Raw genomic sequence first — 19,518 nt, forward strand, 5'->3', positions numbered from 1 at the left:
ATGTGGACTATAAATAATGTAAATAAATAAATAAATATCCTGACTTTCTTCATGGCTCAAGATGGCTGGCTCCATATGACAGAATTTCCAACTTGAGTTCCTTGAGGGCCAGTTTGATGTAGTGGCTAAGAGTGTGGGACCCTAATCTGGAGAACCGGGTTTGATTCCCCACTCCTCCACTTAAAGCCAGCTGGGTGACCTTGGGTCAGTCACAGCTTCTAGGAGCTCTCTCAGCCCCACCCACCTCACAGGGTGTTTTGTTGTGGGGATAATAATAACATACTTTGTAAACTGCTCTGAGTGGGCATTAAGTTGTCCTGAAGGGCAGCATATAAATCAAATATTATTATTATTATTATTTTTATTGATGCCTCGCCTCACAGATGGCACATTCCAGGAGTGTTTTTTCTCTCTGTTGCCATCTCATCTTCAAAGGATGATGACCAAAAGGCAAAAGGGACCTCTTATCATCATAGTTTAAGGTAACTGCACCATCTCTAGCAAAAAAAATCTTGAAACAAAAAGGTAAATCTTTCATACTATGCTTTAGGTACTTCCCTGTCCCTACTTCTTCCTTCAGGAAAGTGGCACATTCAGCTATAACTGCTAAAAGGAAAATTATAGTAACAGCTCTGAAAATGGTTGTCCTCTCTTGCACAAGCTTTCAGACTCTCTAGAGAGTATTCACTTTGAACAGAAACCCCTTCTGGAATTTCATATCCTCTCTTTAGGAGTGTTAGAGAAATGTGATCCCATTTTCAGAAAGTCTTGATCTATAAAAGCTGAACACTTTGACAATCATTTACTCATACTGTATTGTGGATTCATGTTTAAAGAACAATCACAGGCTTGTTTGACCAAAGTAACCTACGGCTCATCAGATCATAAACTGGAAATGAAAGCTGGAAAGAAGGTATGGGGGTGGGTAGCTTTAGAAATCTTTAATATCATTTAAAATTAGAGAGTACACTTCCATCATTACCAAGACCCTCACAATCTGAATTTTAATGCATAAGTGTCAAAATGCATGTAATTCAGAGAAGCAGATAGCCTAACTAAAGTTTAAGATACACGCTACAGAAAGCTCTGGGATTATTTCTTCCACCATTTGTTTTAATTCAAAGCAGCCCTGTCCAGGTTACAAGTTGGAACAGAGGAAGGACAAAAAAAGAGGGCCTGCTTAACCCTTTCCACTCTATTTCTTTCTCAGTTCAAAATAAAATGTCAAAAGCCACTGTTTATATGCAGAGGACCCATTTCTTCCCTGAATATTTCACCTCACATATGAAAAAAATAGCTTGGTGATGGTACTTTAGGGTTTTTAAAAAAACGACTGGAGAAGGAAGTGTTAAGCAGCCTCTCTCTGCCTGCCTTTCTCCAGCTTTGATAGTCTATATAACGCTACTCTGTATTTTAAGAAGTGGAAGAAAGAAATCTGGAGGATATGCCACTTGAGCCTTGTGCACACAAGTAATTTGGAGGATAGTCTCTTCTTGCCTTTGCTTAGAAAGCAAATTTGGCTGGGAAGTAGTAAAGAATGCAAAGAATTCCAGCAATGTTCATTACACAAACAGCCACCTGTACCACATACAGCATGGGCACTCAGTTGTTCTCACATACTGTGACCTTCCTTATCCCTGCTAACCAGACGACAGCACCCTGTTATTGCAATCCTACATTTTTAATAATGCATGGGCTTCAGCAGTCAAATACTAGCTTGAGAGGTTATTTTTTAATGAATCTATTGTGTTCTTGATATTGTCGACCTTGTTTACATGAAGGTTTAAAAAAAACAACACAAAATTCCAGCTCTGCTATTAAAATTTACTTCATTAGAGATATTTGCCATTTAAATATATGAAAGCCAAAATCTTCCAGATTCAATAGACAGTACATAGGCTACACATGAGACATGCAGCCTAAGACCCTAACAGTACCATCCTCAGATGCTTAGGATGGCACCGTAAGCAGCTCACACCTGAAATAAATTCCATGCTTCAGTTCCAGCAATATGTATTTTAAATAATGGGTTGTCTCTAAAGACAGCTGTCAATGTGGAGCGTATGTACAATTCTTTGCTGATTTCCCCTTCTGCAGACTTCCATGCCACACACAACACTGTTCCTCAGGGTCCCCTGAACATTGCGGACAGTGTTTGGGGGGATCCAGGGGACTGCACAGGAAGGAGGAGGTAGGAAAATTATATTCCACAATTAGAACATTACATTCAACCCATCAACATACATCCTGTTATTCTCAAAAAACAGGAAGATAAATTGAGGGACCATGAGAGAGAGCACAATTATAAGCCTCAAAGGAACACAGCACCACAAGGAACATTAACAGTACGATCCTAATTAGAGTTACTCTAGTGTAAGCCCGTTGAAGTCAATGGACTTAGACTCGAGTAACTCTGCTTCGGATTGCACTATCAGTCTTCTTGTCAGAGTCTTACTCTTTAAAAAAAAACTTTAACACAGTAGTCTAAGATAGACATGGGCACGAACAGCATTACGAACGGAAAAAAACAACGAACAGGCCACTCAGCTGCTCGCAAACGGGCTGTTCCTGAGGCGCCATTCCAGCCAAACAGGCGGTCGTCGCAAGCCTCATTCATTGCACTCGGCCGCTGTTCGGGAAGCCAGACACTCAGGCACCTTCAATCAATTCCCTCAGCAACGGAGGGACTGCCTGAACTCTGTCTGCACTCCCTCTGTCGCCTCTGACACCCCAATCAAAGCCCAACTTAGCTTGATGGGCAGGTCTTCCTTCCAAGTGTGGAGCTGCAAATTGGTTACAATCAATAACGTGGGAGCAGACACCAGGGGGGAAGGAGGGAGGGAGGGAGGAGGGGGGTGTTCTGTGGCCATGGGAACTCCAATCTCATCCCTACAAACCCTGTTAGGCAGTTCTGACTGCCAACCACAGACCTCCTGTGTTTCTCAATGAGACCTCAGCTTATAAAAGGGCACTGCGCTCCCAGTTCTGGCTTTCACTTTCAGCAGGCAGTGGAGTGGGACAGGCTCTTGCTAGAGACAGGGATAGTGTATTGGAGCTGGGATTTTTTTTGTGTGGTTAGATAGGGATCTATCTCTCCACTGGTTCCAGGGCTGCTGCCAGGCCCTGGGGGCAAGCTCAGTGGGCACCTCGGCTGAGGGCTCACATTACTATCAGTGCCTGATCTGGTCAGGTCTCTGGGAGTGCTGGGCTAGGGCTCTACCCCCTCCCTCTGGTTCCAGGACTGCTGCCAGGCCCTGGGGGCAAGCTCAGTGGGCACCTCGGCTGAGGGCTCACCCTGATTATCAGTGTCTGATCTGATCAGGCTTCTGGGAGTGCTGGGCTAGGGCTCTAGCCCCTCCCTCTGGTTCCAGGGCTGCTACCAGGCCCTGGCCAAGCTCAGTGGGCACCTCGGCTGAGGGCTCACCCTGATTATCAGTGCCTGATCTGATCAGGCTTCTGGGAGTACTGGGCTAGGGCTCTACCCCCTCCCTCTGGTTCCAGGGCTGCTGACAGGCCCTGGGGCCAAGCTCAGTGGATACCTTGGCTGAGGGCTCACAGTATTGTCCCCTTTTCTTTCCTCCTTCCTGTTTGCTGGCACAATGAGGCTTCAGGTGGGTGCAAAGGGTGGTTATGGGTGGAAGTGCAAAGATTGTCCTGGTTGCCCCGTGGGAAGTAGTACTGAGCAGGGCTCTGCGGCAGCAGAGACTCCCGCTCCCCAAAAATCACCTGTGGGGGCTGTAAAGGAGGACAAAGTGTTTTTACTGCTGGGGGAAGAGGAACTCTTTAAAATGTTTGAGGAGGAGGAGGCTGAGGGATCCATGGAGGAATGGTTTGGGTTCGATGAAACATCCATCCCGTACCCATCTCAAACTCCTGGTGCTGTCCCTGCCTGCAGTCGAGCCCTCACTCGTCTTCTGTTGTCAGCTCTGCAGAATAGCCAGCAACCCTTCATCCTCCCTCCTCCGGAAGAGTTAGAGGGCCATGGTTCAAATCGGCTGCACTGAGGCACTTTTGGGCCCTTACAAATGACCCCCATGTGGTGCGGTGCCATGTCTGTGATGGCCTGGTGCACAGGGGCAATGACCTGAAGCACCTGTCATCAACGGTCGTGACCAGGCACCTGAAGACACACCACCTGAGCCTGTGGTCTCCATCCTCGGCCAGCAAAGCATCCGGTGGGGGGAGACAGAGGACTACAAGCTTCTCTGAGCAGGGATCAGTGGGATGGTCACCGGAATCCACCCCAAGCAAGAAGCCTTGGCTCAAGGGTGCTGCCAGTGCGAGCGGAATGGTCAGGCAGGCCGCCCTTGGGGAGGCTGTTCCATCAGGGTCCTGGATAGTGCCGTTGAAAAGGGTGAGGTCAAGGGCTCAGGAGGTGGGCGTTCGTGTGGTGGTGGAGACGATTGCCCTGCTAGGATTCTCCCTATCCGTTGTGGAGGGCGTGGGCTTCCAAAGGCAGCTTCAGCACTTTGCCCCATGGTTCTCCATGCCGTCACGGCGCACTGTTGGGCGTCAAGTCCTGCCTGCCCTCTACCAGTCTGTGCGAGACATAGTGCTCAGGGAGCTGTCGGCCACCAAAGGCCATATCGTACACTTCACGGCTGACCTCTGGAGCAGATGCCGTCACAGGTACCTTGCCATCACCGCCCACTGGTGGCAACAAGAGGACCTCCGCCACCCCAGGCCAAGAACTGTTCCCCGGAAAAAGGCGCAATGTTTGACACCGGGCTACAGAGTAGTTCTTCTCCAGGCACAGGGGATGGACGAGGTCCATACAGGGAAGAACATCGCCACCACCATGAAGGCGGCTCTGAGGGAGTGGATGGTGGGGGCGGAAGGGTTTGTCCGTGGCTTCATGGTGACGTATGTGGTAAACAACACGTTGGCAGCCGCCCTGAAAGAGGCATCCCTCCTTGGCCTGGTGTGCATGGCACACAAGCTGCACCTGGTGATGAGGGACATGCTCGGGCTGGGGAGCAAGCCAAGGGACAGCTGGGACAAGGGAACCTTGTGGGCGTGCAATCTGCTGGAGAGCTGCCGCCGCATTGCTTCCCACTTCTCCCACAGCATCAACTCTTCCCGCGAGCTGTACCAGAGGCAGGGGGAGGGGGGACCCCGAGCACCAACTCATTCAAGACTTGCCCACCCGCTGGAACTCCACCTACGACATGATATGTCATCTGGTGGAGCAGAGGGCCCCGTTACAGGACATCCTGTCATCCACGGACGTTCTGAGGAGGGGAGAGCAGCTGAGCCTCAGCTCCATGGAATGGAGAGTCCTTGCCCAGATGTTCTGGATGCTGAAACCCTTTAAGGAGGCCACCGAGCTCCTGTGTTCCGCCTGGGTCAAGTCATCCCCCTGATCCACGGGCTCGACCAGTTCCTGGTCAAGGAGCTCGAGCACGAGAAAGAGCTGCTCCCCAGGGTCCAGGACTTTGTGAGGAGGATCGAGGCGTGCGTGGCTGAGCGCTTGCATCCTCTGTGCCACGAGGTGCCATACTAAATGACCTCCCTCTGTGACTCCCAGATCAAGGGCAGAATCGCCATGCTGGCAAATCAGATGCTGCACAGGAAAAAGGAGCTCCGCAAAGCGGTGCTCCGTTACCAGAAAAAGAAGGCCAGCCTGAGGGAACCAGGCAGGGGCGAGGGGCGGGCAGCAGAGAAGGAGGAGCAGGAGGAAGAGGAGGGGCAGGGAGAGTTGGGAAGAGAGCCATACCAGGAGAGACACGCCCAAACGGCCCCATTTGATCACTGGGCCTCGTCAGTGAGATGCGTGGTTGGCTGCAGCACAGTGGGCACATCGCTCATGGTGGAGGACTTGGCGGGGGCTATCGTGCGAGAGTACCTGGTGGAGCCCACCGAGCCGCCCCACTCTAATCCCTTGGAGTACTGGGTGAGAAAATCTGTATGGCAGGACCTGTCCATCACGGCAACTGACATCCTGTCCTGCCATCCCACCAGCGTGCAGAGCGAGTGGGTGTTCTCCCACGTAGGAGACCTCCTCTGTCCCCACCGTGCCCGTCTGCACCTGGAACTGGTAGACATGTTGACCTTCGTGACGGTCAACCTCAACCTCCTTGGGTATCCCTCCTTGGACCTGGACCTATCTGCTCTCTGAACCTCCCCACATCTACTGTGGCTCTCGGCCAATGTGCTGGGCAGCGGGCACTAGCACTCCTCGGTTCTCGGGGCTGCTTCCACAGCTGGCAACCTGTGGTCCTCCTCTCCCAGACAAGTTCCCCGACGGTCCCTCTTTCCAACTCTCCCTCTCTTTTTTTTTATAAATTTTTTTATTTTTAATTACTAACATCAAAAACTACAAAAGGGAAAAAGGGAACAGGGGGAAAGGAAAGAAACAACATATGAAAAACACACACTACATCTACAAGTATTGCATTCCCTTCATAATACAATTATTTAAAGTTAAACTTTCTAATATGCTATTAGATTGGTAGATCTTATAAAATACGAACTACTGTCAGGATCAGGTCTTCTTCCCCCCCCCCCCCCGCGTCTCGGTCGCAGCTCTCTCTGAACAGCTACAGTGGCTGCGCTCACTCCCTCCTCCCCATTCCCCCCTTCAGATTCTAAATCCTCTCCTTGTGAAACTCTTGATGATAAACACAAAGTCCCTCAGCTGTACTTCTGATGTTATCTTGTAGGCTTGGTCTTTATAACTGAACCAGATACCTTACGGAAATAGCCATTTGTATTTTATTTCACGCTTCCTCAGAAGAGCTGCAAACCTTTTATATTTGAATCTTCTTTTCCGAGCTAAAAATGGAACGTCCTTCAATATCTTAACCTTGTTCCCCAGAAAGTCCAAGTCCACATTGTACGAATTATATAAGATGGTGTCCTGAGTCTTCTTAGATGAAAAATTGATAATAATCTCGCGAGGCAGCTGACGCTTCGTTGCATATTTTGAAGATGTCCGGCAGACTTCCAGAATATCGCTTTTTAACTCTTCTTTAGTTGCCTTTGCGAATGACGCCAAAAGTTCCGACACCAAATCCTTTAAATTTTCACTTTCCTCCTCCTTCACATTCTGAAGATGCAATACTGTCTGAGCACGATCCACTTGTAACCCTATCAATTGATTCTCCAAAAGCTTTACTTCTTTGTTTGTTGCTTTCATGAGTACTGCGTTTTCCCGAGCAGACTGCTCTGCCCCAGACGCTACGTCTTTAATGGTTTTCACTTCGTTCTCAACTGAGCCAACCCTTTGACCGATTTCATTTAGCTTATCAACAAAGGGCTTCATAGCTTCAGCGATCGACCGTTTAACCACCTCTTCAAGAGACTCTCCTTTCCCCTGCAAAGCAGCCGAAACAGATTTGCTCACAGCAGGGCTCTGCTTTTTCGTCGCCATCTTGGGTGGGGGGGGAGAGTCCACCAACTAAGTTCCAAAACTCAATGAAGGGGAAGATATCCAAACCTTCTTAGCTTCAACTCCCACCAATCCTTCGCATACGCTTGGAATGACAGAAGGGATTCGCTACTTACAGGTTTTCACCTTAAATCTGCTTGTTGCCGTTCTCCATGGCCTCTAAGCAAACAAGGGAATCCACCCGGATAGTAGAAAACCAAACAAACAAACAATTCCGGGAATATGTATATATCTAACAATTTTTTATATTTTTATAGTGCAAAGTGCAAAGTGCAAAATATAGTGCATGATTATATATACAATAATAAATATACAATAAATACAATAAAATATTGATCTCTCTGTCCCAACATGCAATAAATATAGTAAAAATACAGAATTTGATACTAATGGTTATGAAGTATATTTTTCAAAGGAACAATGTCCATGAATTAATTAAGATGAAAATGTAGCAGCATGCAGGTTTCCTCAGATAGAGCTCCAATGTAGACGTGTGGGAGGCATAAGATGGCAAGCTCCAGTCCACACTGCAAATAAGTCCAAAAGTGCCGACGGGATTATGCGTGCATATTTATACAATTCCCGTTTCGTATAACATACTTCTTCATGGGCACAATAAATATGGACAGCCCCCACTTCACCAGTAGCTCCAATATTGCTGCTTATACCATTCTGATTCCATTCAATTTCAAAAAGCATGAATTGACAGACTGTCAATTCATGCTTTTTGAAATTGAATGGAATCAGAATGGTATAAGCAGCAATATTGGAGCTACTGGTGAAGTGGGGGCTGTCCATATTTATTGTGCCCATGAAGAAGTATGTTATACGAAACGGGAATTGTATAAATATGCACGCATAATCCCGTCGGCACTTTTGGACTTATTTGCAGTGTGGACTGGAGCTTGCCATCTTATGCCTCCCACACGTCTACATTGGAGCTCTATCTGAGGAAACCTGCATGCTGCTACATTTTCATCTTAATTAATTCATGGACATTGTTCCTTTGAAAAATATACTTCATAACCATTAGTATCAAATTCTGTATTTTTACTATATTTATTGCATGTTGGGACAGAGAGATCAATATTTTATTGTATTTATTGTATATTTATTATTGTATATATAATCATGCACTATATTTTGCACTTTGCACTATAAAAATATAAAAAATTGTTAGATATATACATATTCCCGGAATTGTTTGTTTGTTTGGTTCTCCATGGCCTGGCAGCACGCAATGTGCTGCGCAAGTCTGCCGGCCTCCATAGGAGCAAACGGGCAATTTACCCCCTGCATGGACTTCAGGGGGCTCTTCCCGCAGCGCTCCAGACCCTGACCCCCTCACTGGGAGTCCTGGGGGTTAACCCTCGCAGGTCAACCACCCGGTCAGACTGCTCGGGCGCTTCCTCCCGGACCTGTGGAGAGGAGCGTCCGACATGGCCGGGAAAACGAAACTGAATCCCTCCACCTCTCCCTCTCTTGATGGCAATTATATGACCCCTCCCCACAACCTGTCCTGCCCATCCTGTCCTCTAGCTGACAATTCCCCAGACGGTCCCTCTTTCATCTTTGCCGTCTGCGGTTGCAACCACTCTGACCCCTCCCAACGACCTCTCCTCTACTGCCTACCTCATCCTTTCCGTGAAGGCTAGATGGTGCGTGATGTCAGCTGCCGCCGCTTTTGTCCACACGGGACAGCTCTGCTGCTGCTGATGATGACAGGGCAACACAGCCTGGAGGGCCCTATCTATGGGCTCCCGCTGATCCCTCTGGGTGTGTGGGGGGGGGGAATGGGGCCCTCCCACCTACCCTTTCCGCAAATGCAGGAGGGTAGGTGCTGTCCGCTGCTGCTGCTCTTGGCCACGAGGGGCAGATCAGGAACTGTTGCACATGTAGTTGTGGTGGAACACGGGCCCCTCATCCATAGGCACCTGCTGTCCCCTCCCCTCTGAGCAGGGGTGAGTGGGTCCCGGTCGCAGGAAGGTGGGTGCTGCCAGCGACAGCCTCCACTGTAACACAGGAGGAGTGGACAAGCCTATGCTGGAGCAGTCTGCACAATCCAACACAGTGGTTGTTGGGGTCCTCTTCGTTCCTCCTCTCCCCGTCCAGCTCCACATCCCTTTATGAAACCAACCCTCTCTGGAACCACTCCGACCTGCCCCAACAACCTCTCCTGACCTGTCCATACCATCCTTTCCATGAAGGCCGGAGAGCAGGTGATGGCTGCTTCCGCCACTGACAAGATCAGTGGGTTTCGAAAATGAAGGCTCCCAAATCTTTGGGTGTTTCCCAGTCCTGCTCTGCAAGGCGGTCAGGAAGTGGCAACCCTCTGTCCCTGTCTCCCTGAGAAGTTCACCATCCCTCTTTGAACCTCACCCGCTACTGAACTGCTCTGACCCCTCCAAACGACATGTCATTTCCCTCTCGTCCTTTCTGCAAAAGCAGGAAGGTGGGTGATGTTACCTGCCACCGCTGAGCGCCTCAGTGGGTTGCTCAGAGGAGGCTCGCAACTGTCGGGATCTCCCACTTCCCGGTCCCTCTTCTGACCTATCCCTCTCTGGGGAACCATTCCAATCCTTTCCAACGACCTCTCCTGTCCTGTCCCTCCCATCCTTTCCGCGAAGACAGGATGGTGGGTGATGTCAGCTGCCACCGCTTTTGCCCACGAGGGGCAGCTCTGCTGCTGATGATGATGATAGGGCCCTGTGTTGCCCTATCTATGGGCTCCTGCTGACCCTTCTGGGTGTGGGGGGGAATGGGTCCCTCCCACCCTTTCCGCGAAGGCAGGAAGGTGGGCGATGCCGGTGACAGCCTCTACTGCAACACAGGAGGGGCGGACAAGCCTATGCCAGAGCAGTCTGCACAATCCGACACGGTGGATGTTGGGGTCCTCCTCCTTGTCCTCTCCCCATCAAGCTCTGTCTTCCTCTATGAAAACGACCCTCTTTGGAACCACTCCGACCCTCCCCAATGACCTCTCCTGTCCTGCCCATCCCCATCCCATCCTGTCCGCAAAGGCAGGAAGGTGGGTCATGTCAGCAGCCGCAGCTGAGCGCATCAGTGGGTTGCTCAGAGGAGGCCTCGCAACTGTTGGGATCTTCCCAGTTCCCGGTCCCTCTTTTGATCTATCCCTCTCTGGAACCACTTCAACCCTTCCCAACGACCTGCCCATCCCTTCCTTTCAGCAAAGGCAGGAAGGTGGGTGAGATTCGCTGCACCTGCTTTTGGCCACGGGGGGTCAGCTCTGCTGCTGTTGCACATAAAATTGTACGTTGCAGTGGCCCCTGTCAACGGCAGCAGCTGTCCCCTCTGGGCAGGGGGGAATGGGTACTGCCACGACCAGTCACGTCCTTTCCACGAAGGCAAGGTGGGTGATGCTGGCGGCAGCCTCCAGTTCAACACAAGAGGGGCAGACAAGCCTCTCCCAGAGCAGTGTGAGTAATACAACACGGTGGATGTTGTGGTCCTCCCGGTCCTGCTGCACAATGCGGCCGTTAAGGTCATCCTTTCCTTGTTGAGCTCAAGGTCCCTCTTTGAACCTCGCCCTCTCTGGAACCACCTCGACCCTTCCCATCAACCTCTCCTCTAGTCCTGTGACCATCCCATCCTTTCTGCGTAGGCAGGAAGGTGGGTGATGCCGGTGGGAGCCTACACCACTCATTTGAAGTTCCTGTCCTGCCTGCACAGGAAAGGTGCCTCAGACTGGTGTGGATTGCTCTATCACCAGCTCATGGGGCTTCTGGTCCCTCTTTCAACCTCTCCCTGTCCGGAACCACTTTGACCCTTCCTAACCTCTCCTGTCCTGCACATCCTGCCCTTTCCATGAAGGCAGGAAGGTGTGTGCTGCATTGCTGTCTGCTGCTGGTGGTTTTAGCCACGAGGGGCAGCTCAGAAGCAGTTGCTGTCCCTTCTGAGCAGGGGGGAAATGGGTCCCACGACTCCCATTCTTTCCATGAAGGCAGGAAGGTGAGTGATGTGAGCTGCCACCGCCACCCCATGACTCAGTGGGTTTCTCGGCTCATGGCTCTCCAACGAAAGGGTATTCCCAGTCCTGCACCATAATGCAGCCGGCAGCAACCCATTGTCCTCCTCTCCCCGGCAAGGTCCTGGACATTCCCTCTTTCGACCTCTCCCTCTCTGGAACTTCTCCGACCCCTCCCAACCTCTTCGCTCCTGCCCACCCCATCCTTTCCGCGAAGGCAGGAAAGTGGGTGATGCCAGCTGCCACCGCTACCTGGCTCTGCCGCTGCTGCTGATGGTGGTAGGGCAACACAGCATGGGGGCCCATATCTATGGGCTCCTGCTTACCCATCTTGGTGTGGGGGGGAATGGGTCCCTCACACCCTTTCCATGAAGGTGGGTGCCGTACTGCTGCTGCTGCTTCTCGGCACGAGGAGCAGCTCAAAAGCTTTTGCAGATACGGTTTTGCAGAAAGGTAAGGTGTGCCCCCATCCATGGGCACCTGCTGTTGCCCCTGTGCATGGGGGGAATGGGTCCCACAACTCACTTCCTTTCTGTGAAGGCAGGAAGGTGAATGATGTTGTCAGCAGCCTCCAGTTCAACACAGGAGGGGTGGACAACCTCTCCAGCAGAAGTCTGCGCAATCCTTCAGGGTGGATGTTGGGTTTGTCCGTCCCGGTCATGCTGTGCAATGCGGCCAGGAAGCCTTTGTCCTTTTCTTCATGTCAATTCCCACGTTACCTCTTTCGACCCCCCCCTCTCTGGAACCACTCCAACACTTCCCAACCACCTTTCCTATCCAGTCCATCCCATCCTTTCCGTGTAGGCAGGAAGGTGGGTGATGCTGGTGGGAGCCTACACCACTCATTTGAAGTGCCTGTCCTGCCTGCGCAGGAAAGGTGTCTCTGAGTGGTGTGGACTGCTCTATCACCACTCAGTTCTTGGGGCTGCTTGTTCCTTATTTAAACTTCTCCCTGTCTGGAACCACTCTGACCCTTCTCAACCTCTCCAGTCCTGCACATCTAGCTCTTTCCGTCAAAACAGGAAGGCGGGTGCTGCACTGCTGTCTGCTGGTTTTGGCCACGAGGGGCAGCTCTGAAGCAGCTGCTGTCTGTTCTGAGCAGGGGGGAACGGGTCCCGCGACTCCTGTCCTTTCCATGAAGGCAGGAAGGTGGGTGATGCGGGAGGCAGCCTACAGCTGCACACATGGGCACCTACCTGTCTGCCCACAGTCCCCTTTCCTAGGGGAAACGATGTCTCTCCCATGAGTGGGGGAGGGCATCCTCCACCACCTCAATGGCCAGCACACGAACCTCCGCTTCTACACGTTAGGGGCGGGTCCCACCTCCCACTCTTGGTTCTTTCCTTCCAACTCTCCAATGACGGGATAACACAGACAGTAATGTGATCCACTTTTCTCCCCAGAGGAGTTAGCCGTGTTAGTCTGTAGTAGCAAAATCAAAAAGAGTCCAGTAGCACCTTTAAGACTAACCAATTTTATTGTAGCATAAGCTTTCGAGAATCAAGTTCTCTTCATCAGATGCATGATCCGAACTGGTCAAATACAGAAGAGGAGGGGAGAGAGGGGAGAAAGAAGGGGACATATATCACAAGGAGACAGAATGCAATTAGCGTGGAGGCAGTCAAAACATTCCTTTGCTTGCCTGCCTCCACGCTAATTGCATTCTGTCTCCTTGTGATATATGTCCCCTTCTTTCTCCCCTCTCTCCCCTCCTCTTCTGTATTTGACCAGTTCGGATCATGCATCTGATGAAGAGAACTTGATTCTCGAAAGCTTATGCTACAATAAAATTGGTTAGTCTTAAAGGTGCTACTGGACTCTTTTTGACTTTTCTCCCCAATATCCCTGAACACAGTATCTGTCTCTCCTGTCAATCCAATACAGGTATTCCATGTATCCATGCATCCCTCTATCCTATACACCTATCCCATACAGCTATGAACCTGTCTATTGAGAAACCTATCTATCCCGTGCACCAAAACATCCAGTGCTCCATGTCTAGCCAGTGCGTTTGTGCGGTGACAGCCTCTGCACCATGAACGGTGTGGACAAGAGCATTGGATCCAATGCCATAATGTCCTCATCTGGTGGACATGTGTTGGTGTCTCTGACCCACCAAGGTGTGTGTTTGTGTGTGCAAGGCCTCTGCACACACCATCATGTTTTGCTGGAGGGTTTTCTTTGCAGACTGTTGCTGGGTCATTTGGTTATGCGGTGGCTACAGGCATACTGCCTTGGCAGAAAGTAGCCTCGGGGAGGCCTGGCAGATGGGAACATGGGGGGTGCCGCTGGCCAGTGGCCAGGCCCCCTGCCCCTTAGAGGAGAGGCAGCCGCCTTCAGGTCCACCGCACGGGGCCAAGGTGAACTGGAGAGGGAGGGTGGCTCCATTTGTATTGAATGGGAGTTTCCTGGGGGTGTCAAATTTGGGAATGTATAACTCGAGATCCATACTGCAAATCTTGACCAAACTTGGGCGATGGCTGGAGGAGAGCCTGCTGCACATTCCCTGTGAATATGAGCTCTCTAAGTGCTAAGGGGGCCACTCTGGCACCGATGAACAATGAACAACGAACATGTTCGTTAACGGGACATATTCGGTTCGGGTGAGCTGTTCGTGTTCATCGTCAGCAACAAACAACGAACAGCCTGTTCGGGTTTTTTTCCCTGTTCATGCCCATGTCTAGTCTAAGATAGCTTCTAACACAGAAGTCTAAGATAGCTTTTTATACTTAATTCTTTATTTGGTCTGTCAAGAGAGAGACCTGGATATTTGGCCATTATAAGCCGGCAACCATATAAAGCACAAAATGTAACAACACTAGAGGTTGGCATGAACCAAAATACGAACCGATGTTTGGCACAAATCAGGCCGGTTCATGGTTTGCGAACTGGTGGTTCATCAGACCACCATTTTGACAAACCACCACGAACTTTAGGCCAGTTCATTGGTTCATTTTTCGGTTCATCACTGCAGACAGCCTGGTGCCGATCAATGAGTTTCCTAGGCAACAGGTTATGGGCTTTCTGCAGACCTTCTGCTGACCCGGACCTGACCTTCTGCTGACCCAGAAATGACAGTTTGCTGACCCAGAAGTGATGGTTTCACGAACCAAACAAACCGGTTAGCAAGCTGGGGTAAATTCATGAAAGTTCGTGGTTTGTGAAACGCGATGAACCACAAACCGCATGGTTTGGTTTTTTCCCTGGTCCATGCCCATCTCAGGTTCTATGTCCCAACTCCTTTGGTTTAGAATTTTGTTCTATGCTGTCATATATAAAGTAGACACATGAGCAGGGCCGGCGCGCCCATGGAGGCCAGGTAGGCGGTGGCCTCGGGCGCGCGGGCACTGGAGGGGCGCTGGAGGGGGTGTTGGGGGCAGAGGCGCGCGCAGCGAAGCTGGCATGACAGGGCTGCCTGTAGCTACTGCTGCAGCCAGCCAGCCAGCCCCTTGCTGCCGCCGCCGCCGCCACACACCTCAGCCGGGCGCAGCCTCTGTGCGCCGCTCGAGCAGCAGCTCGCGGCTTCTGCGCCCAGCTGGGATGCGCGGCGGCGGCAGCACGGAGCTGGCTGGCTGGCTGCAGCAGCAGCTGTAGCCAGCCACGCCAGCTCAGCTGCGCGCTCCTCCGCCCCAGCCGGGCGCAGAAGCCGCGAGCTGCTGCTGGGGCGGCGCACGGAGCAGCCTCCGCGCGCCGCTACAGCAGCAGCCCGCAGCTTCTGCACTCGGCTGGGGCATGTGGCGGCGGCGGCACGGGGCTGCCTGGCTGGCTACAGCTACTGCTGCAGCCAGCCACGCCAGCTCAGCTGCGCGCTCCTCCGCCCCAGCCGAACGCAGAAGCTGTGAGCTGCTGCTGGGGCGGCGCACGGAGCAGCCTCCACGCGCTGCTCCAGCAGCAGCCCGCAGCTTCTGCGCTCGGCGGTCCGCGGGCAGCCCAGCCCCCCCGTGGTGCGTGATGACGTCTGCGATGACGTCATCACGCCTCCCGTGGGGCGCGTGCGCGCCCGCCGCCGCAGGCGCTGAAACCTCTGGCGCCGGCCCTGCACATGAGGGAATATAGAATACCTTTATGTAGTTTAGTACAATAACTCTAGTTATTCAAATAGTTACTGTTGGGGCAGACTGGGAAGTTAAAACTGTGTTGTAATAAAAGCATCAGAATGGTCCCATACTGGCTTCTGAAGGTCAGAGCCTAGCAGATCAAAGAACAGAGAATGCCTACCTGCAAGTAAGCTCTACTGAATACAAGGGAACTAACTTCTGAGTAAACCTAAAGAGGATTATGGTGTGACACAGTAACCTCTCAGGGACTGATCCTTCTCTATCCTGATTACACAGCAGCAATGGGCTTTCTCTGAAGTAAGCCAGCATACTACAGCCCTCACTTCCCTGTGTGCAGCCCAGACCAGTGGGAAGAGAAGACACTGATAGAGGAAAGGAGGAAAGGTGTGTCATGTGTTTCCCCCAAGGCTGCCTCAGAGCACTGCGAGTGGGGCAATGATGGAATGATGACAGTACAGGCAAAGCACATGTTCTCATCAACCACCCTACAGTGCCCCAAGGCATCCTTGAGGCCTACAGCTGCCCCTCTGTCTATCTTTTCTTCTCTGGCTGCTGAACAAGGAGAGAAAGAGCTAGTGAAGAAGAGTATGTCCTGCTCTGTGTCATTGCACATGCAGGAAGGTATGAAGTGGCACAGGAAAAGCAGTCAGTAAAGCTACCACCCTTTCTTCTCCCATCCTTCACTTCTCACCCAGTAGCATAATCTAGGAGGCACACAGGGGGGAAGTGGTGGCAGCAAAGCCTAGGACTTCCCCTATCACCCCTGCCAATCACTTCAAAGTCTATGTGTCGACAGCCCAGTGGTTATGTTGTCTCCCGTCCCCTATGGCACTGCCTGTCATCATCATTTGAGGCCAGGCAGCAGCATCACAGCAATGACAGGCACGGCAGCTTCCACGCAACATGGGTCCAGGAGGGCTGCTACAGCTCAGCAACCAGCAGGTCAGCAAAGTATAGCTGACGTGGTGCCTACAATATGGCATTGGCAAGGGCTGCCTGCTGGTGAAATGAGGAGCACTCTATAGAGGGAATCATGATCGGGGGAACTTGGGGTGCAGCCAGGTGGAGAGAGGTTGCCCTCCAGGGCAGCAGCCCATCAGGATTTTTCACAGTAACTTCAATGTCCAGTCCGCCCCAGTTACAATTGATTTGTCCTAAGTTCAGTTGATAAAGGATGGGACTCATTGGTACAGTTATGTCACTAGTAAAATAACCAGGAATGAGTTCAAATGCATATGGGCTGACATTACAGTGATCTCTCTCTAGAAATTACAAAAAACAGCTTATCTGTCTCCTCAAGTAGCATCCTAGTAGTTCAGATGTTTATGATAAATTGATATTCAGAAAAAGGACAAAAGACACTCAATCTTCCTTTCTAGAGGAAACAAATACAGGGGGCTATCAGATGGTGACCTCACAAAACCATGAAGCTCTTTCTCAGAAGTTATTTGGGCTAACAATTTCTAAGGAAACACACTTCCTTACACAAGTAAGACAGTTTAACAATGGCTGCACATATGAAAGCTCAAGCACACTTTTTTCTTAACAGGATTTGATAACCAAGATGCAATGGAGGAAAGGAAGGTATTTGCTTAAAGCGGTAGTCACTTGGTTTGTTCCAAGTGACCAGACAGCCTGCTCAAGTGCAGGTCCCAATTTGGAACTGAACTGCATTGAAGACTGTAGACAAACAAAATGGTTAAACCTAGCTAACTGGAGATACAGATACAACCATACAGATACAGACCACTGAGTATTCGAGTCAGTGAATGAATGACAAAATAAACCACAGAACCATATTATGAAAGCTTTGATGTATATTTTTTTCCTTTGCAGACTATATAGGAAAACCACTGTGTGTGAAGCAGGGATCAGACATTTATTTGTCCATCAAGTCATCAAGTGTTTATTATTTATTCAGTATCTTTTAGTACACTCAACCGCCAAGGTGTTCAAGTGCCTCCATTTTCAGAACAGTACTGTGAGGTAGGTTAGGCTGCGAGTGACTGGCCAAACATCACCCAACAAGCTTCACAACTGAATGAGGATATGAATTTGGGTCTCTGAGATCTTATTCCAACACTCTAAGAGACTATACCATAGGGGCTCTGTAGCTTAGCTCTTTGGAATTTCCACCAGAATTGCTCCCAGCTTTGCTACTATTCTTCCACATGCAAGGTTCTGTGTGTGCTTATGCCCTATAACCCATGCTTCTCTATTAACATAGGTTTTTGCAACATCTCCTCTGAAACTTCTTTGTTTTCCTTCTTCCTCCACTCTGGCTACTGATCTGATCTCCCATGCCAGCATCTGTTCTCCATCAGATGTCAGGACAGATCTTTTAAAAAGTGAGGTATTAGAAGTATGGCTATATGTCAATGTTTTCACATCTGCATTCAAAGAAATATAGCATGATGCAGTTAAATGGGAATCCAGTTGAAACTAGTAATTATTATACATCAAAGCTGGCAGGGGTTCCTCACACAAATAATTCTCACTAGGCCAAATTCAACTTTACTATTAATAGGTCCTTTGAAATGTGCTTGAGCTATCCTCTTCTGCCAAGTATTAACTGTTTATTTGACTGGACATATCTCCCAACAAGACAAGGAGAAGTTGGTTTTATAGATTTTTTAAGGATGGTCATGGAGGCAATCTAAGTTTCAGGGTTTACTTATGTCTAAGCATATAAGTAGCACAGGATAATTCAGCATTCATTGTCATAACAATCAATCAACATGCACTCTGCTCCTTCCTCTTTGTGTCTTGCTTGCTTTCAAGATCTGCTTTTAGGTTGCCCCTACTGGCAGCATCTTGATGTACTACTTACTATTCAGTGAAGAATCTGGCAACACCATATTGACTAATATCCTCTCTGCTTTCAAGCAGCTGGCTTACTGCATCTTCCATATATGTGAGGACATGTCTCTGAGCTGGACAAAAGAGAGAGAGAATAAAACAAAACTGAAACATTCATGCTCACTGTAGTCTATTGGTTGTGCCTGGTACACAACCCTTCTATTCACAGGGCTAGATTTCTATCCTGTTAACAGGCTTTCCTAAAGTGGTCTCTTAACTCTAGTTTCCCAGGAAAACAAAACTTCTGGAGTATGTGGCATGAACTTTAGTCACTGTGATGCTAGCCAAGACAGAGGACTTTTCCAGATTTCCCCCACTGCTTTCCAGCAGTGTCCTGTCACTAACCCTCCACAGCAATACCTCTGTAAGCAAAGGGAAAGAGCTAGCGATCCCACCCAAAGACAGCCTTGCTGATAGATTTTATCTAACTGAAGGAGAGACATACTCAAACATTGGAAAAGTGATATAGAGATAATCTGAAGACACTCAGAGTCAGAGAAGTGCTACAGACAGTATGGACGGATGATTTTAATCAGACAGGAGTACAGAACACACAGCTCTGTTTAGTAATCAACAAAGAAGGAAGAGGAAGCAGCCCTAGTCATTGCAAAGCCTGTCATAACACAAGTACAACAACCAGGGTGACAAAAATTAATCATGCAAGGTTGATATAAATTTTTGTATTAAATCCAAAGTGCAACAGTGCAGAGGTGCAATATATATCAAACAAGATTTAAAGTGCATATATATACAAGAAGAGGTAGTCTATCGGGTAGACAATAAATATATTTCTATATACAATGAATATTCTGGTGGTGGGAGAGTGTAGACAGATGGAAGAATGCACACAGGAAATGTCCATATGTCCAAGAGTGGAAAAAGGACGTGTCCAGAGACACCTAGCCGACGGGCTACAGCTTGCTATTTCCAATTCCCGTTTCGGTCTTTCTTCATCCTGGGCTAGACTCTATGGATGTTCACTGGCATCTCCCCTCACTCCACACACCATTGCAGTTCCAAGTACAATGGTGTGTGGAGTGAGGGGAGATGCCAGTGGACATCCATAGAGTCTAGCCCAGGATGAAGAAAGACCGAAACGGGAATTGGAAATAGCAAGCTGTAGCCCGTCGGCTAGGTGTCTCTGGACACGTCCTTTTTCCACTCTTGGACATATGGACATTTCCTGTGTGCATTCTTCCATCTGTCTACACTCTCCCACCACCAGA

The 19,518-nt window shown here is 49.8% G+C and overlaps 1 protein-coding gene across 1 annotated transcript in view; it reads right to left on the minus strand.

Moving 5' to 3' along the window:
- The window catches only part of CSTPP1 (centriolar satellite-associated tubulin polyglutamylase complex regulator 1), a 200,153-nt gene that overhangs the window by 159,534 nt on the left and 21,101 nt on the right, over positions 1-19,518 (minus strand). Inside the window, exon 2 of the mRNA XM_054971904.1 lies at positions 18,264-18,366. Within this exon, the coding sequence (XP_054827879.1) occupies positions 18,264-18,366 (103 nt within the window). The remainder of the gene's footprint in view (positions 1-18,263; positions 18,367-19,518) is intronic.

Source organism: Eublepharis macularius, chromosome 2 (assembly GCF_028583425.1).
Source record: "Eublepharis macularius isolate TG4126 chromosome 2, MPM_Emac_v1.0, whole genome shotgun sequence".
In the NCBI taxonomy this organism is placed as follows: domain Eukaryota; kingdom Metazoa; phylum Chordata; class Lepidosauria; order Squamata; family Eublepharidae; genus Eublepharis; species Eublepharis macularius.